Here is a 26841-nt window from a genome sequence, read left to right on the forward strand (position 1 = left end):
TTTGGATTTGAGCGGAAATTATTTGAAAGTGATTTCTTTTAGGGGTTTTGAAGGTTTACTTAATCTAAAAGATTTGCTTCTGAATTCGAATCATTTGTATGACATTAATGTTAATTTATACACGGTTAATTTGCCATCACTTAAAATTATTAATTTTAATGACAATGACATTTTGTGCTCAAAACTCAAACCAATTTATGACAGATTCGAGCAGAAGAATATTGGAATAAGTGCAAATTTGGATCCATTGAGCAATCGGAATCGTACAGGATTGGGAAATTATCGCGATATTTTGTGTATTGAAGAATAATTTGAAATTATTATTTAAAAAAAAATTAAAATTTAATTATTTTAACTTAACTTTCATGCGAATTAAAATATAAAAAAATATCAAAATAATTAAATTTTTATGTTTTATTAAAATAAAATAAAATTTCTTAAAAAAAAATATTTGTCAATTTTTTTTATTGAATTTTAGGATTTTTTTTTTAATTTTTAGAAAAAAAATATTCAATAAAATTTTAAAAATATAAAAAAAATAATTAAAAAATTTTAATAATAAATTTTGATTTTTTAAAAATTAATCAAAAAAAATTTCTAAAAAATTAAAAAAAAATATTTTAATAAATTTTTTTTCTTAATTTTATTTTTGGATTTAGAAATAAATATATTAAAAAATTAAAAAAAAAATTTTTAAAAATAATTAAAAATAAAATTTTAATAAAAAAAAATTTTTACTTAAATTTTCAAAAAATTTTAAAAAAAAAATTCAAACAAATTTCAACAAAAATACAAAAAATAATTTTAATAAAACATTTTTAATTTTTTTATTTAACTTTTGGATAGGTATTTTTATTACAAAAAAATAAAAAATTAAAATTAAAAATCAACAAAAAAATATTTTTCATAAAATTAAAAAAAAATAACCTAAACAAATATTTTTTAATTTTTCATTTAAATTTTGGATTTTTTTTTAATTTGTAGAAATAAAAAAATAATTTTTAACAAAAAATTGATAGAAAAAATAAATTTTAATAAAATTTGAAAATTATAAAATTTTATTCGATTTTTTTCTTCAATTTAACATTTTACTTGAAAAATTCATCGCCTTTTCCTTTCTTTCAATTTTTTTTTGTCAAAACTATCTTCATCTAATCAAAAAAAAATATAAAAAACCCCTCAATAAAACATAACTTTGTTATCACCCACAAAAAAATCATTTATTAATACAAGAGACACAACCGAAAAAAAAACTAAAAACTTGTTGTCACACTACTACCATTTACTTAATATTCAAGCAGACGCCATCCACTATTATATGACACCATAATAATATATTAAATTAAATCGTAACTTATACGAGAAATTGAGCAATGAACGACAACATGCCGACCCAAAAGTTCATCATTCAAAGTTTTTTTTTTAGATTTTTTTAAGCCTTTTTTAGAATATTTTATTTATTTCACAACAACATAAAAAATTTTTGACGAATGTGTTGAACCAATAAATAAATAAATAATAAACAATTTTTTGTCAGTCACTTTTAGCAATTTTTTTCTTCTTTAACAACAAGTAAAGTAATACGATTATTTTTATGCTCTTACATATTTTTTATCAATAAACATAAAAAATTATTATTTTTTTTACAACTCTCGCGAAAAATTACGCACTCGTAAAGTTTTTTTTTGCCGGGTGCTATTTTTTATTTTTATTTTATTTATTTATTATTATTTTGCTTGATTTTTTTTATTATTATTCGCCCGAAATAAAATCGAAAAAAATTTTTTTTTCACGTAAAATTTTTGCCAATACACGAGCGAACCGGCATCTCAAAACGCAAGATGTAAACTGAATTGTTTGTATCAACGAGCAGATGAAGAAAGTACGAAAAATCTGTACGAGCGGGTACTTTTATCGATACTCGGCGGCGGTGTGCATGAGAAATGAAAAAGAAGAAGAAGAGTATGAGCGCGAGTCTAGTTTCGTACGAGAGTCGTTGTCGTATGAATGAAATTTGTTATTGATATTTTTTGAATGTTTTTTAAAGTGAGTGTGAAATTTCGTGATATTATTTTTTGATGATTGATCGGATTGTTACCCTGTTGCACTTTATGCGAAAAAAAAAATTATTTTCTTTCGTGAACCAAGAAAAAAAAATGTATCAAATCGCTTTCGTTTAATGACTTTATTATGATATGTTGTCGCCTCGTACTCCGCAGTTGTAATTTTTTATTGCATTTTTGCGTCTTCTTAACAACTTCTTTTTTATTTACTCACACACACACCATTTATACATCATTATCATATATTTAGTAAATAATAATAATAATAATAAAAATGATATAATTTTTATATATCGCTTCGGAACTCGTTTTTGTTATACATATTTTTTGCCGCGCGATTTTCAATAATAAAACTTGCCCAGCGACTCGTAAAATAATATTAATAATAATAATTGAATTATATGTTACGCCGGAGTTCGATAAATAATCTTCGATTAATTTTAATTTCACTGTCGATGTCTTTATAATGTTCGTGAATAAATAATAAAAAAGTGCACGGCGCAACATTTTATTTATTATGATTAATTATTTCAGACTGCCCACTGAATCGCATTGAAAAAAGTGCAAACAAGCCTCGGGGATATGAATTCTTCGATGGTCATTTAATTGTAAAATGCATTGTTTATTTGCCTCCTACTTTTTTTCTTGTAGTTGGTTAAAGAAAGAAAGAAATAAGTAGCGAATACTTGTCAACTCGAAACTTTCCAAAAATGAAATTTTTTAAATAACTTATATTTTGGGACAATTTTTTTAATTAAATTGTAATTTAATATTTTAAATAAAAGGAAAAAAAATAATTTATATTTTTATATAATTTTAAAAAAAATTAAAATTATTTTTTTTATTCAATTAAAACACTTTTTATAATTTGAGTTAATTTTTATTTAAAATATAATTTTTAAATTATTAATTTAATTTTTTTTATAATTTAAACAATAATTAATTTTTATTTTATTTAATTTTTTAAAAAAATTAAATTGACTTTTGGTAAAATTTTTATATTCGAAGTTTAATTTAATTTAAAATATAATTTAAAAAAGAAAAAAAAATTTTTTATTTTTAAAAATAAAAAATTTTTTTTTTAAAATTATTTTTTTTATTTTAAGTTAATTTTCAATTAAAATATAATTTTAAATCTTAAAATAAAGAAAAAAAATTTTTATACTATAAAAATTTTAAAAAAATTTAAAAAAAATAAAATTAAAATTTTTTTAAATTTTTAAATTTAATTTTTAAATTTATAAAAAAAAAATATATTAAAAAAAAAATTTTTTAATTAATTTTAAATTTTAAATTTTTTCATTAAATTTTTAATTAAATTTTCACATTTTCAATTAAAATATTTTAAATTTAAAAAAAAATAATTATTTTTTTATATTTTTATAAAATTAAAAAAAAAAAAATGAAATAGAATTAAATTTTTTAAAATGATAAAAATTTTTTTTAATTTTTAAAATATTTAATTTATATTTAAATTTTAAAAAAAAATAATTTATTTTTTGTAAGTCAATTTTTTATTAAAATATAATTTAAATAAAATTTTAAAATAAATAAAAAAAAAAAAATAATTAAATTTAAATTTTAATAAAATTTTGAAATATTTAAAATCGTATTAACAAAATAAACTAATTTTAAGATTTTTTTTTAAAGCAATTTTAGATAAATTTAATATTTGTTTTTCTAACAAGAAAATGTGAAAATATTTTATTACCTCAAGTTATATTTGAAAAATACAATAAAATGTAACATTTTTCCTCATTGCATTTTTCTAATGAACAAGCACTTTTCAAGGTTCAAATCATAATAAAATGGAAAACTCAAATTGCCGCCAGCTTCATAAATATAATAAATGATCTACCGGTCTAATTCAATGCGCATGTCTTGCTTCTTGATTTCACGCGCGATTCTTTTGCATCAATGACGTCACTCACACTCGTTCAGGTAGCTTCAGGTAAGAATTTTATGAATGAAATTTTACGCTTCTGAATGAAATGTTGACACGGAAAAGCGAATGTGGGTGATAAGAGAGGTCAAAACCGAGTAAACAATCAACCGTAATTGAATTTTGTTTAAAAATAGAAACAAATAAGGGAATTTATCGAGAAAAAAATGACGAAGCAAATAAATATCATTCACACATCCGAAAATAACACTCACTAAATTCTTGTTGAACAAGATAATTTCTGCGAAAAAATATTAATGGCACTCATAAATTTTCCCCTCTCAAAAAAGAAAAATAATAATTAATATACCTTGAGATTCATCATTCGCACCATTTATCGGGCATCCAATAATAATAATAATTTTCGTGCCGCGCCGCATGTGTGTGGCTTTTCCAAAAAAAATAAAAACAATAATTATCACAAGTAAACAACCAACCGGCGATCATTCACAGAAAAAGTGTAATAAATTTATTTACAGAGACGACATTCAATTCTCTTTCGGGCGAACGAGCGCACGAGCAACGAATGGAGAAATGAAAAAAAAAATAGTAAATAACGTTGGGACAATAAAATTCAGATAAAAAATATTTATAACAGAAGAATCTCCTCTTTTTTAAATTGTGATCAAATTATTTGACCTCATTTTCCCGCAACGGTTCGTAGAAAGACGACATACACACGAAAAGCAAAAAAAAAAGAGAGGAGACAATATTTTTGCGATGATTTCACACAATTTTATTGCATCACGTTTTTTTTATTTTCTTTTCTCTCTCTCTCTCTCGATTCAAAGGAAATCGGAGACAATGGAAACTTTGTAAACAACTGGACAAGGATGCAGGAGCGGATTAACGTTTTTTTTTCTGGATTTTTGGTAGGATTTTTTGCTTGGTTTGGATTAATTGAAAAAAAATAATTTTTTGCTTGGTTTGGATTAATTGGAAAAAAAAATTATTTTAAATTTTTTTTATTTTTTTTTTTAAATTTTTTATTTTATTTTTTTTTTATTTTAAATTTTTATTTTTTTATTTTATTTTTTTTTTATTTTAAATTTTTTTTTTTTTATTTTTATTTTTTTATTTTTTTTTTTATTTTATTTTTATTTTAGTTTTTTTTTTATTTTTGATTAATTTTTAAGAAATTTTTCTTATAACGGCACTGCCGAACGTCAAAAATATTTGGGAATGTCCTTTTATTACTTTATTTTTTCCTCGCAGCGATTCGCGGTCATGAATAAAAATCAAATTAACAATAAAAAAAAAGTTACTTCAGGAGATTTGTTTGATTCAAAGGAAAATTTCTTCTTAATTTTGGATGAAAAAATTCATCATATTATTTAAAAAAAAAAAAAATTTTATTTTTTTTAATTTTAAAAAAAATTAAATTTAAAAAAATTAATTTAATTAAATTTTGTGTTTTTTTTTTTTTTTTTATTTTTTTTTTTTTTTGAAAAATTAAATTAAAAAAAAATTAATTTTAATGAAAAAAATCCGTCAATTTTATTTTTTAATTAAAATAAATTAAAAATGAAAAGAAATTTTTTGATTCAAAGAAAATTTTTTCCATAATTTTGGTTCAAAAAAAATTAAGAAAATTCATCAAATTTCAAATTTTCTTCAAAAAATTTAATAAAATTAAAAAAATCAAAAAAGTTATTCAGGTTCTACCCAGGATCGAACTGGGATTTTTGGATTCAAAGTCCAATGTACTAACCATTATACTATAGAACCACATAACGTTACTTTCGCCAACGTCTCATATGAAGCTCTCACTGATCTCATTTTTTATTTTACTATTTTAACAATATTTTATTCATTTATGTTAATAAATGCACAGGTAACAGATATCAACTGCAACGTGTCATAGTTGACTTATTTTTCACAACGCACGACAAAAAATGACAAGAAATGTAAAATTCTGTCACTTTTGACGCCCAAATCCGAAGAAAAACTCAAAATAAACAAAAATTTCCATTAAAATTTAATTTTATAGTGTCTCGTGTGACGTAAAAAATTTGTTTGTTTGTCGCAAGATGACATCCACGCTTTTCGTTCGAACCGTATCACGTACAAAAAGCGAGGCAGATAGTAAAACAAATGATGATTATGATGAAATCGATAGTTTAGTCGTCGTTATGTGAATAAATATAAACGAGCTAAGTTCAATTTAGATTATTTTTAGTGTTATTCCTCTTCATTTCGTTCATTTCAAATATGTACTTATTGTTTTTCTTCGTTATTTTGTTTATTTTTTTGTTATTGTCGTGGAACGTGAGACAACTATTTTTTTTTAATAACAAAACATTTTAGGGCGAAGTAATATGGAAAATTGTTTCCAATAAGAAATAATAAAAAATTATTATTTTCTGTTTGAATTAGCGAAAAAGCGATTTACAAATTTTTAAACTGTCAAAATTTGAATTGACATCTACCAATTTTTTTTTAATTTATCAAAAAATTGACGAATTTGAATTATTTTTCATTAAAAATTAATAAAAAATTATTATTTTCAATTTGAATTAGCAAAAAGCGATTTTCAAATTTTTAAACTGTCAAAATTTGAATTGACATTTACAATTTTTTATCTTAAATTTTCCAAAAAAAATTACGAGTTTGAGCAAGTTTTTATCAAAAATTTTAAAAAATTTATCATTTTCTGTCTGAATTAGCAAAAAAGCGATTTTCAAATTTTTAAACTGTCAAAATTTAGAGAAAAGAGATAAAATTTGAAATTGCGCCTTCCTAAAAAAAGACGAAAATCTGAGAAAACGATAAAGTTACGACCTACGTTTATTGATTTTGTTCTCTTTAAATATTATGTTTTGTGTTGTTTCTTGTTGACGTAGGTTTCGGCGCTTTTTCTATCTTTTTATTAACCTTACAAGCAAAAATAGACAAGAAGAAGCAACTAAGCTCCCAAAAGTAAGATGCCGTTAAATCAATCAATCTTATCTTAATCTTCGGATCAACGCATGATTCATGCCGGTGTTTTGCGATTTTATGTGATTCCAAAGACGACAGATTTTGTGCCGAAAAAAGATTTTTATCATTAAACAAAGGAACGATACATGTGCATTAATTACATCGTAAAAGTAATGTGTGTTAACGACGTTCGGTGCAAAATAAGCAAAAATTACACAAAAAAAAGTGAATTAATAGAACAACAAATATTTGAAAGACCTACAATTTTTCGGGCCGATTGTTTATTTATTGATCATGTGAGTCATGAAACAATGCGAAAAAAATTGTTAAATAATGAATATTTTATGTACTAATTTTTTTAATGATTTTTTTTTTTAGTATTTACTTAGACTCGAAGTCATCGTAAGTTGTTCAAATAGTTACAGTAAAACTTCGTTAAATGGAATAAAAGTTATGTTCATTGCATAGGTCAAAGGAGCTCGTGCGGAAAATCTTGAATTAGCGGAAATGGCGATTTTGTTTGATGTTAACGACTGGTTTTTTATTAAATAGGATTTTATGAAGCAAATGTTTTATTGAAGAAATTTCAAAGGAAAGTTTTATGACAAAAAAAAATAATAAAATTTTAAGATTTTAAATAATTCTTAAAAATATAACAAAAAAAGTTTGAAATTTAAAAAAAAATTTTTTTGTCAAATTCAACAATAATTGTTTCAAAATTAAGTAAAAATTATATTTTTCAATAATTAATTTTAATTGAATTTTTTTTTTAAATTTTTAATTATTTTTTATTATTTTAAAAAAAAAAATTTCAGCAAAAATAAAAGAAAAAAAAATAAAGTTTTATTAATTTTTAAAACTATGATTTAAAAAAAAATTAATTTGTCAGAAAAATCAACCAATATGTAAAAAAATGAAAATTTTTCCATAAATTATTGTGACGTTTCACAAAAATAAAAAAAATAAGAATATTAAAATTCCTGAACGAGTTCAAAACCTCGAACTTGACAATAAAAGATAAAAATATTTCTAAACAGGTTCTTAAAAAACCAAACTAAAATTTACAAAAATAATTTTATACCAAATGTATCAACAAATCTCGCTACGTAACAAAGCATTATTGATGGCATTGAATTTTCGTTAATACACTTCTTCATCATCTAATCATCATGCTGCTCTTAATTTTTAACATTCACAATGTCGGGTGATGAAAAAATGAACAAGAAGTGTCGCTCAAGAAGAAGAAGAAGATCTTTTGTTGTGTAAATATTTGTCACTTATTATTATCATTATTAATATTTTAGACAAACACAACTTCATTTGCTGATTTTTTTTCTTATTCTTTTGAGTGTTGCTGTTACAAAATGAAGTCGCATGAAAGAGGCAATTAGCAAATATTATTTTTGCGAAACTTTTCGCATGGTGCATTGAATCAAAAGCTTAATTGGATATTGAAAAGGAATTAAAATGAGAAAATTTTGGAGTCTTATAAAAAAAAAATTTCTTTAATTTTTATTTTTTTTAGTTTTTAAATTTTCTTTAATTTTATTGTTTTTCTTATGATGAAAAAAAGGAAATTTTTTACGATAAAAAGTAAAAATTTTGTAAAAAAAATTTTTTTTTAAAGATTTTAGAATTTAAAATTTGTAAATGTCAATTCAAAAAATGACCGTTGAAAATTTTAAATTATTTTTTCTTCATAAAAATTTAAAATTTTAATCTAAAAGTGAAAGTTTTAATCTAAAATTGAAAATTTTAATAATTTTTTTTTGTTTTGCTTTAAAAAGTTTTTTAGTCGAAAATATTTAATTAATTAATAAAAATTAATTAAATTAAAATTAATTAAAATAAATTATTAAAAAATATAATTTTCATTCATTTTTTTAAAAAATTATAATTAAATATTTAAAAAATTTTCCTATTTTATAAAAAGAGATTTTTTAAGAATATTTCAATGTAACTAACTAAATTTTTCTTTTTTTGTGAATCATTTCTGGTTTCAAAAATAAAAATAAAAAAACAGGTAGTAAGGTTTTCGGTAAAATTTACATAAAAAGACGACTTCTTTTACGATCTGTATACGATGTGACCAAATGCATGAACATCTTCCGGATTTATTTACATTTTTTGTCGGTTGTTCATTTTTTATTTTTTTGTAACTCGAATTCTTATCAAAAAATTTAATTTTAATAAAATTCAATAAAAAAAAAATCAAATTCAATGATTTTAAATAAAAACAAATTTTTTCAATAATTTCTGCATTGAAGACAGAACAAAATTCGCAAAAAGAAGCAAAAGTATGTCAAAAATGTATGAAGAGTTGATTGATTGCACGTCGTCAGCGATATTCAATTTCAAAACAATCGCTTGTTTTCATTACGTGTTATTGTTAATTAATACACATCACAAGAAATTTAACACATCGGTGTCGGCAAAAAAAAACTAAAAAATTTATTAAATGTGATCATTCATTCGGTTTTACTTGAAATTTTTAATTAGACAGAGAGGAGACCTTCAATGCGTCGTTTTTTGTGATGCAAATCCTACATGCCCTTAAATTAAAACCAGTTGATGCCCTTTTCAAACGGGTTTTTGAACTTTTTTTTTTTTTTTTTTTTGAAGAAAAAATCTAAGAATTATCTCGACTTCATTGTTTTAACCTTGAAATGTGTTTTGATTGTCGACAATTAAATTTTAGATTTATTAATTATTTTAACCTGTTCAATATTCGACGAAAACAAATCTGACGCACGGGTAATTTTTGGTGCAGACATGGTTTGAAAACGTGATTGAATGTCATTTGAAATGGATTTGGACCTTTCTTGAGAGCAAAAAATGGTTGTAACTTGCACCTAATTGCCTTGAATTGTAACTTTAAATTAGATAATTGGTTGAAAAATACTACCGTTTGCCTTTCTAATAACAATTTTTTTATTATAGGTCGCTTAATGAAGGACTTCAGGGATATTTTTAAAAAATATGTCACAGCGAGATTGAAATTACGACACAATTTTGTGAAAAAAAAATAAATTTTTGATGGAAAATTAAAAAATAAAAAAAAAATTTTTGAAGAAAAATTAAAATTTTATTAAAAAAAAAATTTTTTAAAAAAATTTTTTTTTAAAGAAAAAATTCAAACTTTAAAAAAAAAAATTATTTATGAAAAATTTATTTTTGAAAAAATTGTTTTGAAAAATTATTTGAAAAAAAATTTTTTATTAAAAAAATTTTTGAATGAAAAATTAAAAATTTTAGAATAAAAATTAAATTTTTTTTGAAGAAAAATTAAAAATTTTAATTAAAAAATTTAAATAAAAAAAATTAAAAAAGTCAAACTTTAATTAAAAAAAATTAATTTGTGAAAAATTATTTATGATAAATTAAAAATGATAAAAATTTCAATTTAAAAAAAAAATAATTTTTTTATAAAAAATTAAAATTCAAAAAATTTTTTTTGAAGAAAATTAATTAAATTAAATCAAATAAATTAATATTTAAAATAAATAATTCTTTTTTTAAATTTAAATTAAATTTTTTAATAAAAAAATTATAAAATTTTAATTTTTTTTCAAAACATAAACATTATTTTTAAAAAATGCAACATTTAAAAAAAAAATTTTGAAGAAAATTAAAATTTTATAATTTTTTAATAAAATTTTTTTAAATTTAAAATAAAATTTCTTATAAAATTTTGACACAAATTTCGTAAATGTCAATTCAAAAATTGACCGTTAAAAATTTTTTTTCAATAAAACCAACAAATTTCTTATCATTACATAAAAAAAAAGTTCAGTAAAATGTAACAAAATGTCAACGTGACTTAATTTTGCATCGTCAAAACTTAGTTTATGTTTACATTTGAAGAAAAAAAATATTAATATTTGTCTTACAATGCAACAATGACCAACGACTGCGAATGAACGAGCCAACACACAGCCTTCGTACAAAGCAACCCATACAGCCGAAAATCTGTTTCTTTTCAAAAAAAAGTGGGGAAGTAGTAACTTTAATTTTTGTGTCTTATGTTTGTGATGTTGACTTATTGAAGGCACAGTTTGTGAATAGTCGTTTGATCGAACACTTGGATATTTTTGGAGCTCTCCAAAAAAAAAAAATAATTAAAAACAATTGTGATAAATTTTTATTTTATTTATATGGCAAATTAAATAAGAACTAAATAATAAAAAATAAGAGACAAACAGAAAAAAAATCAAAATGATTAAAAATCTGATAGAAAATGAAAACGTTTGCGAGGAAAAAGTGCTCGGCGGCATCGATCAGAACGGCAATTATCAAACGACGGTCGTGAAAAAAGTGAAAAATGGCGTACTGCCCGCCAAAATTGTCGTACAAAAGGAATATACGGAAGACAAAACGAGCAGTGATTACATCCCAAAGTCCTACAGATCGCAATCGCTCGTCAGTCGATTCATGACAAAATGCCTCGAAGTGTGCGGAATTACCTTTTCGCAGCCCATCAAATGGAATAACGTGATTTCGATCGTTCTGCTGCACGTTGTCGCACTTTATGTGATGATGGCGTTTCCCGTTTTTGAGGTTAAACTCCTCACAGTTCTTTGGGGTGAGTCAAAATCGAAATTTTTAGTATAAAAAACTATTCATCGTGTTAGAATTTTGTTCATTTTAAACCTGTTTTGTAGAATTTTCGACATTTATCATATGGTTTAAAGTCACCTTTTGCGGATTTGTCTTCAAACCAAAAAAAAAAACTTGAATTTTTAATTTTTTTTAACAACTTTTCGAGACTTTCTGACGTAGTGTCTGCGAATTCAAAGCAATTTTTCAAAAACGTAACAATAAAAGTCGCAAAAAAATTAATTATCTAATACAAATTACGCTCAAATTGTTAAACATGAAAAAAATTTATTTAATTAAGTGAACAATTGCTAACTTATGAACTTATTAACCCGTCAAAGCGGTCAAAAGTGCAACAAAAAATGAAAGTTTCGATGATGAATCACAATTTTTTACAATTAATTGTACAAAAAAATCCACAAAAAGTGCTAATTTACAATATTTTACGAAAAAAACTACTTCGCGCACCAATGTCTACGATTGAAAAACAATTAAATTTTATTACATAAATCATCTCGCAGCAGACCTTGTACAAACAATTTTCTATGCAAGCCACAAAAAAGGCATTACATGACCGACATTCAATGAATGAAGTGATTAGATACCCCGAAAGTACAGTTGCCGCTTATTTACATACGTTCAAGTAGCAATTCAAGAGTGCGAGATGAGAAAGTGTACAAAAAAAATTGATTTAAAAGTAAATTTTACACACACACACAAAATTATTACGAGTCATGGCTTTTTTGTGCCGGTGCATTTTTTTTACGAAATTCGGATGTTGTAATATTTGTTATTGGTCGAAATTATAAAAAAATATCTTTGGTTCGGTTAAACTTGAAAAAAATTAAAGGATTTAGATGATTTTTTGAATTATTTTTAATTTTTTTGAAGAAATTTTAAGGTTTTGTGAAAAATCTTATATTTTTTCAAATATAAAAAAATTTTAAAAATAATTTTAAGTTGAAAATTAATTATTTTAAAAATTTTTAACTGTCTTTAAAAAGAAAAAAAAAATTTATTATTTTCTAAAATATTTTTTTTTTTATTTTTTTTAAATTTTTATTTTAATTTTGATTTTTTAATAATTTTAAAATAATATTTTTTATTTAAATATTTTTTTTTAAATATTTCTACTTTAATTTTAAAATTTTAATAATTTTAAAACAATATTTTTTATTTAAAATTTTTTTCTTTCATTTATTTAAAGTTTTTATTTTAATTTTGATATTTTAATAATTTTAAAATAATATTTTTGATTTAAATATTTTTTTTTATATTTTTTAAAATTTTTAATTCTTATATTTTAAGCAAATTTTTGCCCAGTTTTTGTCAATTAAAAAAAAAATATTGACATTTTTAATATAAAATACGAAATTTTAAGAAATTTAATAATTCAAAAGAAACAAGTACAAAAATCATCGAATTTCGTCATTTTTTGTTTGATTTTCCATTTCGCATCTCACAATGAGTAACTCCGTGTACAATAAATAACGAAATAAAATTTAATAAATACGAGTTTCATTCAATTATTAATATTACGACAGGACAGAGTGAAGTTTTAAGGTCAACGCTAGCGATAAATATAATTTTTGTCTTGTTTTTATTTTCGGCAAATTAATTGAGATTAGGTGCCAAACGCATTTGATCAAAATTTGAAAGGAATATCAAGGGCTTGACATTGACGCGACAATTCACGAGCAGAAATAAATTCATCAAATTAGAAAAAAAAAATTAAAAATTAAAAGTTTCGTTCGAAGAATCATTCAACTTTTAATTAATCGACGGTAAGCAAATTTTTTCGATAAAATTAATTTTTTTTTTGCTTACAAGACTTTTTTATAAATTTACAACGTAAAAACAACTTTAAATCGAACTTCATTGCCAAAATAATTTTCTAACGACGAATTCAGTTAATAACAGTGTCGATAAATTTTGTCGAAGACGACAACTGCATGGATGGATGAGTGACTGACCTTCCATCTTTTTGTGTTTAGTTTTTAGTTGACGTCATTTTTTGATAATTCTTCATCTAACGAGTCGAAATACAAAAAAAATCCAAAATCAGATATCAAAAATTATAATTAACTAACCGGTAATGATTTTCAAACCTTGAACTTGGTCTACTTTTTCTTCAGTTTTACATAATATCACTTCCGATTTCGTTTGTGAGCACAAAAGATACATGCAAATGACTGAACAGCATTTTTATCCGGTTGAAAAAGATTTTAAAACAAAATTATACAATAAAAAAATGTAAATTTTATGCCAAATGTGTGAATTTCCGATATCGTTAATGAAGCTTTGACTGAAGATCAAATGACGTTTTAAGAATAATAAAAAAAATGAAATATAGTCTCGTTTTGATCATTTAGAATTTTTTTAAAACTTTCCAGAAAGAAACTTGTTTTTTGTATAAATTAAAAAAAAATTCATTCAGATTTTTTTTATTAATTTTTTTTTTAACTTGTCGTCAAGCATTTAATCATTAAATGATAAATTCGTGAATTATTTTTTTTTATTTTTACAAAAAAATTATTTTACAAAAACTTCAATTTTTCATCTTTTTTTAAACGCCAAAAATTAGGCAAAAATATTTTGCAAAAAAAGAAAAATGACGCAAAGTGACAAATTTTAAAAGATGGGAGATATTAGTCATGATCGAGTCGATACAAAATATATTTACAAAAATTCATAGGATGAACATTTTTTTTGTGTTACTTCGATAATTTATTAAAAAACATTATATTCATTTAAAATTAAATTTAAATATTTATTTATTTTATTTTAAAATTCAAAATGTTAAAAAAATAATTTTTAATTAATTTATTAAATTTATTTAATTTTATTTAGTTTAAATAATTTTTTTTAATAAATTTAAATTTAATATATTTAAAATTTAAAATTTATTTATTTTATTCTTAAAGTCTTAAAAAAATTAAAAAAATTAAATTACTGTTAAAAAATTAAATTTTTAATCAATTATTAATTTAATTAAATGATTCAAACAATTTTTTTAAATTTATTTAATTTAATTAAATTATTTAATTATTTTAATTTTAATTAATTTAATTAATTTATTTAATTATTTAATTTAATTTTAATTAATTTAATAATTTTATTTAATTATTTATTTTAATTAAATTTAATTTAATATATTTTTTAATTATTTTATTTATTTATTAAATTTAAATTCAATATTTATTTATTGAATTAATTTTTTTCTTTGATTTTTCATCCAAAATCAAAAATCTTCAAATATACAAAAAAAAATTTTTTTTTTTCATTAATTATCTAACAGGAAAACTAATTAAAAATTAAAATTTTCTCCCTGAAACCCCTTAACCGTGACGTTTTATTGCACTTTATCTCAATTTTTTTTTGCATTAACTCACAAAAAATATGGGTTATCAATAAAATTATTTGCATTTTTTCACTTCCTTCGTAACATTTCCTTACATGCCGCCGTCATATAATACAAAAGACAACATTTGATAACCCAATTTTACGATACCAGACACACATTTTTATTAATAAATACAGAAATAACCTTCTTCTTCACACAAAAATCCAACACACATGTGCTTATTTTCATTAGAAAACAGGTTTCTCGTTTTTTACAACAATAATGCGACACTCCAAAAAATCATTTTTTGGTCAAAAAATAAAATAAAATAAAAAAACCGAGAGAGCGAGAGAGGAGAAACAAATTCTGAATTTGAATAAAACGCGATTTTTTATAATAAATTGTGCATGATCAGCAAGTCGTCGTCCTACGAGTCGCAAAGAGGAAGGGGAATCGCGAAACTTTAAAACAAATTTTTGCATATCAAATTTTCTTTTAGTCTTCGTCTAACTTTAGTTCCGTCAATAAGTAAATTTTTTCGCAGAAGCAATTTTTATTTCGGATTTTATTTTTTTTTTTTTGCACTCCGCCGAGTGTCATGATTCCTGCTGCACTTTCGCCCATCACAATGGTCAACGGAAAATCGCACGAAATTAAGGCTGTGCAAGCCGCCAATGGCACGACGAAAAGTTTCGGGCTCTCAAATAACTCGTATGTCGTGAAAAATGGCGAAAAACCCGAATACGAGGACAAAACAAGTGATAATTACGTGCCCAAATCCTATCGAAGTCAAAGTAAACTCGGACTTTTAGCGACACACTTTCTCGACAAATATCTCGGAATACGATTTTTGCAGCCGATCAAATGGCAAAATACAATTTCGATTTTCGCCCTGCACTTTTACTTCCTTTTCATGGTCTTAAAGAACCCGTGGAACGTTACGATGTGGCAAACGGGCATTTGGGGTAAGGAATTTTTTTTTAATTTTTCGCCTTCGATCGAAAAAGCGAAATTTTTCGATGATGTAACAACAATGGATAGGCAATTTTATTGATTCATTTACATGTTTTTGTTAAATACGGACAAGCCTTGTAACGTAAAATGAATCAAATGAGTCAAATTTCGTCAAATCAAGGCAAGCTACTCGATTGAAAAAAAAATCCAACAGAATTTCCCATAAAAACAATTTTTTTGCGGTAACAAACACCTGCTTTGACGTAAAAGATTAGTCAGATTTGAATGTACGTAGAATATTTTTTGGCATTAGTTGTCCTTGGCAATCGAGAGAAAGAAATTGCGCACACAAGAACCGGAATCGGGAGATAAAAGATTTATCAATGTGAAGTATATTCAAATTTCGGGTAAAAAAACGAGTTTGTTGTTTTCTAATGATAAAATTTTGTTTTGCGTGTTTCTAAAATTTAAGAGACAATGACCTGAAATGGAAAGATTTTATTTAAAAAGAACTTTTTTTCATTAAATTATTTAAGAAAGTTAATTTTAAAATTTTTTTTAATATTTTGAGGCAAAAATTTTTTAAAACTTATTTGAAACTGCTTTCAGAGCAATTTTTTATACAAAAAAAATTATTTGACATACTTTTTAAAGAAATTTTTAATTGCGGTCTATTTTATAACTTTTTTATTTATAAAATGTTCCAAATTAATGTTTATATAATAAAAGGATTTTTTTTAGAAAAAAACTTTAAAACATCGTAAAACTTTTTTTTTATTAAAAAGAAACAAGTTTTAAAAGATATAAAATATATTTTTTATAAGTTCGACACATTTTTAGACGATTAATTTTATTTAATTTTTTTTTTATAAAAAAATATATTTTTTTAATTTTGATACGTTAATTAATCAATTTTTTTATATTGCTTTTTTTCTTAAATATTTTTTACTTAATTTTTTTATAAAAAAAAAAATTAATTTGAGACTTTTTTTTCTTAAAAACAAAATATTTTTAGGCAATTAATTTTATTTAATAATTTTTTATGAAAAAAAAAAAAATTTTTAAATTTGAGACATTAATTAATCAAATTTTTTTAAACAAAATAATTTTAGACAATTAATTTTTTTTTTATATTTTTTTAAAAAATTTTTTAAATTTGAGATATTAATTAATTAAATTTTTTTAATTTTTTTTTGCCTAAAAATAATTTCTAATAATTTTTTAATTTTTTTTTTTAATAAAATATTTTTAGGCAATTAATTGTTTTTAAATAATTTTTTAAATTTGAGATATTAATTAATAAAAATTTTCTTCATATTTTTTTTTTTTTGCTTAAAAATAATTTTTTAAATGTGAGACGTGAATTAATTAATTTTTCCATTTTTTTTAAATATTTTTTTTATAATAAGAAGTTAATTTTTTAAATTTATTTTAAATAAATATAAACTTTTTTTTAAATAAATTCTTCAAATTAAAAAAAAAATTTGTTCGTTTTCGAGCAATTTGACCTCAAAATCAAAAATTTTATCAAAATTAATTAAAATTAAAGCATTTTATAATAAAAAAAATTAAAAATTCACATCCAGAAGAATCTAAAATTAAAAAAAAATCATTTCCTCAAATTAAATCTTTCATAAATCGAGGGTATCAGCAAAGGGCTTGAAGGACAAATCCACAAAAATTAATTCAATTTTTGGTCAAATGCGTCTCAAAAACGTGTTTACCGAAAAAATTTGTTGTTGTTTTGTAACAAATGTCGATACCTATAGATTTCACATACGTTTGAATTGCGTCACAATTCCCAATTTTCATAAGTTTTATCGCTTATTTGCATTTTTTAATATTCTTGTGACGTCAATTTTTGTTTATTCTTCATTTTCAGGTTTCGTAACTGGAATAATCGGAGGATTTGGCGTCACAGGCGGCGCACACAGATTATGGAGCCACAAAGCATACAAAGCCAAATTACCTCTTAGAATTATTCTTATGTTGTGTTATTGTGTTAGTGGTCAAGTAAGTCAAAAATATTAATTTTTCAAAGAATTTTTTGAAAAAATTTATTTTTTTCGTCCCACAGAACAGTTTATACGATTGGATTCGCGATCACAGAATTCATCATAAGTATTCGGAGACAGATGCGGATCCACACAACTCAAATCGGGGCTTTTTCTTTGCACATGTCGGCTGGCTCATGTTGTACAAGCATCCGGAAGTCATCAAAAAGGGCAATTCCATCGACTTGAGTGACATTTTGGCAGATCCCGTCATCCAATTCCATCAAAAGTGAGTAAAATTTCGTGTTTTTTGTCACGTATGCGAAGAAAAATCGAAAAAATTAGCAGAAAATTCAAAGACAAACGCTGTTCAAGGGCTGCGTTCTCAAGTGAAACGCCATATAATCACATAAATTACAGAAAAATTGTATAGCGAAAAGAAAGACGACATCCGATGATGGCATTGACCATGAGATAAATTCAATTATTGAGCAATGCGTCTCGTGTGCGTGCAATTCGATCAAAAAATTGACGATTACCGAAGATATCTAACGACAAAAAAATGCGTTTGGCAATACGAAACGAGTTTTTTTTTGTAAGGTGTTCGAAAGTTACGTGTTAGAGATCACACAAAGCTGACCGCAAACCGTTTTGCTTTCAAAATTCATAAATCTACGAGTTCACCTACTAAAACACAGACAAACAGGCACAAATCATAGACGAAAAAAAAAATTTACCAAAAAAAATTGCATAATAGTTTTTTTTCTGCACATGAATGTTTTTTTTTGTTATATTTTAATATTTTTGTGTGTTATTTTTTTTTTGTGAATGTTATGAACATTTGTAACAAAATTAGGTCTCCCAAAAAAGCTGGGTATGTGTGTGTAAAGTATGTTATGGACCGTAAATGAATATATTTAACACAAGATTGTGACTTAATTACGCGGCGTCTCGCATCGGAAACGACAGACTTTGAAGTTGTTGTTCAATGAAGAGATGCTGTAAGAAATTTAGTTACGCAGAAATAGATAATGAATTTTTAGAAAGACCTTTGGAGGTCATGATTTTGGCATAAATGAAAGTTTTTATTGAGAGTAAAGGCGAAAAATTTATTAAAAATTATTTTTTATGAAGAAAAATTATTTAAAAAAAAACAAACTTAAAAAAAATTATTGAAAAAAAAAAATAAATTTAAACAAAATTAAAAATTAAATTAAATTAAAAATTAATAATTTATTTTAAAAAAATTTTTTTTTGATACAATTTTTAAAAAAATTTTTTAAACTTGGGCTTTTTAAGAGTTTTTTTTTAAATTTAAAAAAAAATTATTGTTTTTATTTCAAAAAAATTAAATTAAATAAAAATTAATTAAATAAAATAATTAAATGTAATTAAATAAAAATTATTTAAAAAAAAATTTTTTTTAATCTTTAAAAAAAATTTTTTTATGCGATTTTAAAAAAAGAAATTTAAACTTGGGCTTGTCAAGAGTTTTTTTTATTTTTTATTGAAAATTTATTTTTTTTTTATTTCAAAAAATTTCTTGACAAGCCCAAGTTTAAAAAAAAAAATTAAAAATTGCATGAAAAAAAAATTATTTTTAAAATATTTTTTATTTAATTTTTAATTTTATTAAATTTTTTTTATTTTATTTTTTAATTTATTTTTTTTTAATAATAAAGTACAAAAAATTTAAGAAAAATTTGTATTGAAAATATTTTTTTTTAAAATAATTTTTCTTCATAAACATAATTTTTGTTGATTTTTCTAAAATGTCTAAAAAGTTTAAAAAATTATTGATTTTAAATTTAAATTAATTTAATTTAATTTTGTAATTATTTGAAGATTTTTTGCAATAAAAAATTAATATTTTGTTGAAAGTTTGAACAAAAAATGTCTTCATATAATTATCAAAGTGAAAAATTTATACAAAAAATTTCATTTTATGAACAAAATTTAACCTTGAAGTAATTTTTTATTTTACTGAATTTTTTTTTCATTCTCGGTATTTTAAAAGATAAAAAATTTTTATAAAATTTTAATTTTTTAAATTTTCAAATTATTTTTAAAATTCTAAAAAAGATTAGAAAATTTAAAATTAATTTTAATGAAAAAAATTAAAAATTTTTTAATAAAAAAAAAATAAATTAAAATGATCAAAAATAAACAATATTGCATCTTGAAAATAAGATTTCTTTAAAAAAAAAAGTAAATTTCTGTTAAGAATAATAATTTTTGATAATCTTATTACGCATGCAAGAATTTTATTACCGTAAAGGGCAATACACTCCTTAAAATTTGAAACAATTAATCCATAAAATAATTTAAAATTATTATTAGAATTGAAATTTCAAGCGAAAAAATGTCTTTTATTAAGAATTATTACTCTCTTACATTTAAATTTATAATTTAAAAATATTTTTGTTCACTCAAAAGATCAAATTTGTATAAAAAACGAATGAATTTTTTTATGAAAGTAAAAAATCTTGTAAAGAAAGTTGTTTTTTTTCAATGTAAAAAATACGAAAAGTGCAAACTTTCCATAAACTCTTCACAATAATATTAAATTTTTTGCTAAAAAATTCACAAATCGGAAAAAAAAAATAAATCAAAACGTTTGTCAAAGTAACAAAAAACGTTCAAAACGTTAATTTTTGCTTCAAAGCACCTTGATTAACTTTCAAGTCGCACAACTTGGCTGAAACAATTAAAACAACAAACCATAATATTCTTTCAATAACGATTAAAAAGTATACGGAAACTGAAATTTTGCAATGACTCACACGTAAAATGAGGTTACCAACACGAAATATTTACAAAATCATCAAATTTTAACAAAAATATTTTTTTTCGTTCTTTCTAGATACTTTATTCCGTTGAAACTTCTGCTCGCGTTCTACCTTCCATGCGCCGTTGCTGTTTACGGATGGGGCGAAACTTGGTTCTGGGCCTTCATCTCGCAAGCGATCGTTCGTTACGTCTTTGGATTGAACTTTACGTGGTCCGTTAACAGTGTCGCACATTTGTGGGGATTCAGATCTTATGACAAGTGAGTAAAAAAATATTTTTTTCATGAATTTCGATGTTAAAATAAAATTTTTTGCATTAAGACGCATCAATCCCGTCGAAAATGTGACAGTTGCGATTTTCGCGATGGGCGAAGGATGGCACAATTATCATCATGTCTTCCCATGGGATTACAAAGCGGCTGAATTGGGAGATTATAAAGTCAATATCACGACAATGTTCATTGATTTCTTCGCCTGGATCGGATGGGCGTACGATTTGAAGCAACCGACAAAGGATATGGTTCGAAGAACTGTCGAAAAATACGGTAAAAATTTATTTTTTGATGAAATTTCGTGATTTTTAATGAAAAAAAATATTTTAGGTGACGGAAGTCATGATCATTACGGACATTTCCATCCCGAAGAGGTTCCCGATCCAGAGGAAACGAACAATAACGTTTCGAAGGAAGACTAAAAAATAGAGAATGTGGTGTTTTTACTGTTTAGTTATTAGAATTATTGATTAATATTATTTTTTTATGTAAAATAAAACAAGAAAAAATATGAAAAAATGTCATTTGCTCAAATAAATTACTAAAAATTAGATGAATTGCAAAAATTTATAAAATATCAAAATATTTATAAACAAAAAAAAATTATTTTTGAATTTTGTTGTGAATAAATTGGGCATTTTACGAATTGGAAAATTTATTTTTTACTAATTTTTTTGTCGTCTTCGCCGTTAAATGCTAAATTTCGACGTGTGGCAACCGAATATTTGCTTTCTTTCAAGTTTATTACTCCCAAAGGGATTTCAAAGCCGTTTTCGGAGGATTTTGTGGTCATAGCTTCTTTTATTTCTGATAGTTTTTCTATATTTCTGACGTTTATCGTTGAACTTTCGGTTGATTCCTATCGAAAAATTTTTTGAATTTATTTTTTTTTAATGAAAATTTGAAATTTACCATGCTTTTTAAGAGAATCCATAAGACAATAACAACGGAAATGTAGATAACGATGTATTTTTGGCTAAAACAAGAATAGATGAGACTGCAGAGATGGAAACAAACGATCGCAAGAAGCTGGACATGCACTCGAATGACGTCAAGAACGATAAAAAACAGACTCATCATGATTAATTTGTTGTTTTTTTAAAGAAATTTTGACAAATGATAAGATTTTTAATGAAGTTTTTGTCTTGGCATGCTATTTTTTGCCGTCATAGTCATAAGTTTTTTATTTTAAGAGATAGATGGCTTAAAGTAGGGTCAAAACATGATGAAATTTTTCGCAGAAGGTACGCTCATCATTAGATTTTCAACTTTCATGCACTTATTTACTTATATAGGCCTATATACCAAAAATCACAAAATTGATTCTTATTTTATACTTTTTAGTTCGTTTTTAAATGTTTTATTTTCAGTTTTTTTTTTATTTAAAATTATTAAAAAAAAAAAATTAAAAAAATTTAAAAAAAAAAAAATAAAAAAAGTGTTAATATTTTTATCTTATTAAAAAAATTTTTTAAAAATTTTTTTAAATATTTTAATTTTTTTTTTAAAAAAATATAAATTTTTTTTTAAATATTTTTTTATTTTTTTTTAATACATTTTTTTATATTTTTTTTACATTTTAAATTTTTAAATTCATAATTTAATTTTTTTTTTGATATTATTTTTTTTAAATTTAATTTTTTTATTTTTTTAAAATTTTTTTTTATATTTTTTTTAATTTTAAAAATATTTTTAAATATTTTTTTAATAATTTTTTTTTTACAAAAATTCTTATAAAAAAACGTTAAAAAATGAAAAGCGGGAATTTCAAAAAATATTTTTTTGGAACAGCTGAGGGATGAATGCGCGCGTGCGCCTTCTTATTGTTAAGAAATTCATTTTTAGTGAGTAGAAATTAACTAAAAGTACCAAAAAATGTGCTCTCTATTATTTTTAATTTAATTTTAAGTCAATTTTTATTAAATTATCTTCAAATGTTATCAAAAAATGAAAGAATTTCAACAAAAAATTATCTAAAAGTACTTAAAATCACTCAAAAACAATAAAAATGGTACAAAACAACGACGTCGAATCCCATTACGAGACAATTTCTCTTCAAGAAATAACTGACAACGATCTTCTTCAATGGAAATCGTTACCTGAATCCATCAGAAATGACATTTGCTTTGAGGAATATCAACAGGCCCAATTAAAACTCGAAGGTAAATAATTTTTCTAACATAAACAAAGTCGGCAAACATAAATTTGGGCATTCATTCGCCTAAAAATGAATCAAAAAATAAACTCATGAACCAAAAACTTAAAAATTTTGTTCGTTACAGACATTCAACAGGAAGAAAAACCAAAGAAATCTGCTTTAAGTTACTCAAAAAGTTCAATTTTGGCAATTATTTGGCTTTTAGTAGCAATTTTCTTGTTAACGAAGGAAGAAAAAGTGTTGAAACGAGAAATGTATTCGATAAAAGCTGAAAGTACTTTGAAAATTTTACTTCCGAATAATGAATTGTATGGAAATATAGCGAAATTTATCGTTGAAGGATATTTTAGTGACGAAACTGACAATAATTCAACTAATTTTTGTCTTAATTGCTTCGAACTCGACGTTTTTGGGGAATTTTTTGATGTTAAGGTAAGAAATTTCTTTGAAAAAAATTATTTTTCATAAAAAAAAAATTTTTTTTTAGAACAACAAGTTACAAATCTCAACAATTTACTTCAACAACACTCGATCGCATCTCATAAAAAAGTCATTAGATGTCGAAATTCTTCACAAAAACCACGTTCCCGATTCATCACTCGAGATTTTCGTTCAAAATTCCATGAAAATTGACTTTCCATTTTTCCTTTCTTACGACCTCCAATTAGGAAATCCAACATTTTCCATCATTTTAGCCGCTTTTGTGCTCATTTTCTTGTACGGATTGATAATTTGGGAGGTTGTTCATCGTACATTTGCTTCCGTGCTGTCTTCAGCTCTTGCCATCGCGTGTTTAGCTGTCGTCAATGATCGCCCAACGATGCGCGAAATTATCTCCTACATCGATTTCGAGACAATTTTGCTTCTTTTCTGCATGATGATCATCACTTCAATTCTAACTGAAACGGGAATCTTCAATTATTTGGCAGTTTTTGTGTATCGCATGACAAAAGGTCGAATTTGGGCGTTAATTCACAGTTTGTGCATTCTAACAACGATCATTTCCGCCTTTTTGGATAACGTAACAACGACTTTGCTCATTTCGCCCGTCACAATAACGCTCTGTGAGACAATGGAGTTGGATCCGGTGCCAATTCTCATGATGATTGTCATTCATGCGAATATTGGAGGCACGACGACGCCTGTAGGAGATCCGCCGAACGTGATAATTACGAGTAATGAACATGTTGTCAAAGGGGGAGTGTCTTTTATGGAATTTACGAAGTTTATGGGAACGGGAGTCGTTTTTTGTGTCGCAAGTACGGCGATTTTTTTGAGAATTTTTTATCGTGATGTTGAAAAATTGAGAAAAACTTCAAAAAATGATGAAAATTTCCAAAAATTCAAAGATTGGGAAGAAGCTGCTAAAAAATTAAATGAAGGAAAATTAAAAGAAATTCTTGAAAAAAGAATTTTCGAGTTGAAATCCGAGAAAAATCAAAATTTCGATGAAAAATTGAAGAAAATGCAACAAATGTACCCGATCAAAGACAAAAATCTCCTCTACAAATCCACTTTTGTGCTTTTTTTCGTCATCAGCCTCTTCCTAATAGAATCTGTGCCTGAAATTCAACGTTTGTCTCTCAGTTGGTGTGCTTTAATAGGCCTCTTGTTACTTCTGATCATCTCTAACAAAGACGACATGGATGTAATTCTCGCAAAAGTTGAATGGGCAACTCTTCTTTTCTTCGCCTCGATGTTCATCATCATGGAAATTGTCGATCGTCTCGGCTTAATTCGACTCATCGGCGATATTACTCGAGATTTGATACTTTCCGTACCCCAAAAATACCAATTATCGCTCGCAATTGTCATAATTTTGTGGGTTTCGGGCATTGTTTCTGCCTTTATCGACAGTATCCCCGTAACAGCGATGATGGTCAAAGTTGTCGTCTCCATAGCACAAAATCAGACACTTTCACTCCCTTTGCCGCCTTTAATTTGGGCATTAGCATTCGGACCGTGTCTCGGAGGAAATGGAACGTTAGTAGGAGCATCAGCGAATGTAATTTGTGCGGGACTTGCCAATCAAAGAGGATATAAAATTGGATTTATCGAGTTTTTGAAGTGAGATTTTTTTAATTTTTTAATGAAAAAATATTTTTTTATTAATTTTTTTCATAGATTGGGATTCCCTGTGATGTTCGTTACCTTAACAGTTACAACATTGTACTTAGTTTTGCTGTATTTGTAAAAAATACGAAATAAAAGTACCTGAAAAAACCCAAAATCCAGAAATTTATTTGGTTCAAGAACGATCCAGCAGCGATAAACGGTCATTTTATTTCTTTATTCAACACTTTTCGTGTAAAGTGAACATTCCGTGCGGCAAATATGAAAAAAGGGCCTTTCAAAAAGGGACCACAAGTCATATAAATATAATTCAGAATTAATATTTTGAAACAATAAAAGTAAAAATAAATACAATTCTTGGCGAAATAACGAAAGAACAAGAGGAAAAATGCTGTGTCGTAGTCACGCGATCAACAAAACTTTAAATGAATGGCGTAATGTGAGTAGTTTGTAGCGAATAGTAGTAGTTTTTACTGCGATTTTGCGAGAAAATTGAACGAAATTTAATTTTGTGAGGTTAAAAATTTTATTTTGACATTTTAAAATTTGACAGCTGTCAAAATTTATATGAAATTTTATTTTTTAAGAAATTTTTTCTAAAAAATTTATTTTTTTCGAAAAAAATGAACCAAAAATTTAATTTTTTTATGAAAAATTTAAGTTTTAAAGAAAATTTTGACAGCTGTCATCTGTCAAAGTCATTTTTTGAGCTCATTATGAAAAAAAAAAATTTTAAGTTAAGAAATTATTCAAAAATGTTAAAATTCGAAAAAATTTTATTAAAAAAAATAAATTTTTTCAAAATTTGAATTGTCAAAAAATTCTAAAATTCATTAAATTTGTATTTTTGAGCAAAAGTTATTTAAAAATTTTATTAAAAAAGTTTAAAAAAATTTTGACATTTCAAAATTTGACAGCTGTCAAAAATTTCAAAATTTAGCGAAATTTTTTAAAAAATTTAAAATGAAATTTAAATTTATTTTTTTAACATTTAAAAAAAAAAATTTAAAAATTTTTATTTTTCAAAATTTAAAAATTTTAAATTATAAAAAAAAATTTTGACAGCTGTATTTCTGTCAAAAATTTTAATTTTTTTTTGAAAAATTTTTAAAGAAAATTTTGACATTCAAAAATGTTGAAACTTTTTCAGAAAACATAAAAAATTGATTTTTGAAATTTGATTTTATGAACTGAAAATTACTTCAAAAAAAAATTACTATTTAAAAATTTAAAATATGACAGCTGTCAAATTTTTAATAAAAATGACAAATTATTGACTTAAAATTAAAAAAAATCATAAAAAATTATTTTTTTTTAATAAAATTTTGCCAAATGAAAATTTTTTAATTAAAAATATTTTAAAATTGTCATAAATTCCTCTAAAATTTGATATTTTATAAAATTTTTTTGATATTTTCCATCCATCAAAAAAATTTTTTAACTCTCATTCTAAATTTTTTTCATAAAAATTATTTTTCTAAAATTTTCACAAAACCGCAACAACTAAAGCAGGACACGCCGAATGAATTGTAGCAACGAAACCCATGTATCGCGGTTTCGTTTTCAATATTCAACATGCTACGACGCGTCGTACAAAACCGTGGGAGTTTCGTGCTACTGCGACAATTTTTCACACAAATCTACGACAATTCGCACACGAACACACAAAATGGACACAAATCCTTTGCCATGCACCAACTTTTCACATAAACACTTTTTGCTTTACATTCCCTCACAG

The 26841-nt window shown here is 23.7% G+C and overlaps 2 protein-coding genes and 1 non-coding gene across 3 annotated transcripts; 2 read left to right on the forward strand and 1 right to left on the reverse strand.

Annotated features, from left to right (window-relative positions):
• Window positions 1-5661: 5661 nt before the first annotated feature.
• Window positions 5662-5733, reverse strand: Trnaq-uug (transfer RNA glutamine (anticodon UUG)). Its single transcript has one exon. It is a non-coding gene; the product is annotated as a tRNA-Gln (tRNA).
• Window positions 5734-15379: 9646 nt separating this feature from the next.
• Window positions 15380-21502, forward strand: LOC134835872 (acyl-CoA Delta(11) desaturase-like). The gene is made up of 6 exons (XM_063850862.1): window positions 15380-15828; window positions 17700-17830; window positions 17895-18100; window positions 20675-20860; window positions 20922-21145; window positions 21203-21502. The coding sequence occupies exons 1-6, from the start codon at window positions 15462-15464 to the stop codon at window positions 21292-21294; spliced, it is 1206 nt and encodes a 401-aa protein (XP_063706932.1). The 5' UTR covers window positions 15380-15461; the 3' UTR covers window positions 21295-21502.
• A 1378-nt stretch (window positions 21503-22880) lies between these two features.
• Window positions 22881-25224, forward strand: LOC134833548 (P protein-like). The gene is made up of 4 exons (XM_063847901.1): window positions 22881-23034; window positions 23155-23462; window positions 23518-25097; window positions 25155-25224. The coding sequence occupies exons 1-4, from the start codon at window positions 22881-22883 to the stop codon at window positions 25222-25224; spliced, it is 2112 nt and encodes a 703-aa protein (XP_063703971.1).
• Window positions 25225-26841: the final 1617 nt, after the last annotated feature.

This window comes from Culicoides brevitarsis, chromosome 3 (assembly GCF_036172545.1).
Source record: "Culicoides brevitarsis isolate CSIRO-B50_1 chromosome 3, AGI_CSIRO_Cbre_v1, whole genome shotgun sequence".
Classification (NCBI taxonomy): Eukaryota; Metazoa; Arthropoda; class Insecta; order Diptera; family Ceratopogonidae; genus Culicoides; species Culicoides brevitarsis.

Excerpts from the sequence above, each read along its gene's own strand:
- LOC134835872 (XM_063850862.1), top strand. The coding sequence starts at position 15,462 with ATGATTCCTGCTGCACTTTCGCCCATCACAATGGTCAACGGAAAATCG. Across the intron at positions 18,101-20,674 it reads GTCATCCAATTCCATCAAAA|ATACTTTATTCCGTTGAAAC; the intron begins GTGAGTAAAATT and ends CGTTCTTTCTAG. Across the intron at positions 21,146-21,202 it reads AAGAACTGTCGAAAAATACG|GTGACGGAAGTCATGATCAT; the intron begins GTAAAAATTTAT and ends AAAATATTTTAG.
- LOC134833548 (XM_063847901.1), top strand. The coding sequence starts at position 22,881 with ATGGTACAAAACAACGACGTCGAATCCCATTACGAGACAATTTCTCTT. Across the intron at positions 23,463-23,517 it reads GGGAATTTTTTGATGTTAAG|AACAACAAGTTACAAATCTC; the intron begins GTAAGAAATTTC and ends ATTTTTTTTTAG. Across the intron at positions 25,098-25,154 it reads GGATTTATCGAGTTTTTGAA|ATTGGGATTCCCTGTGATGT; the intron begins GTGAGATTTTTT and ends TTTTTTTCATAG.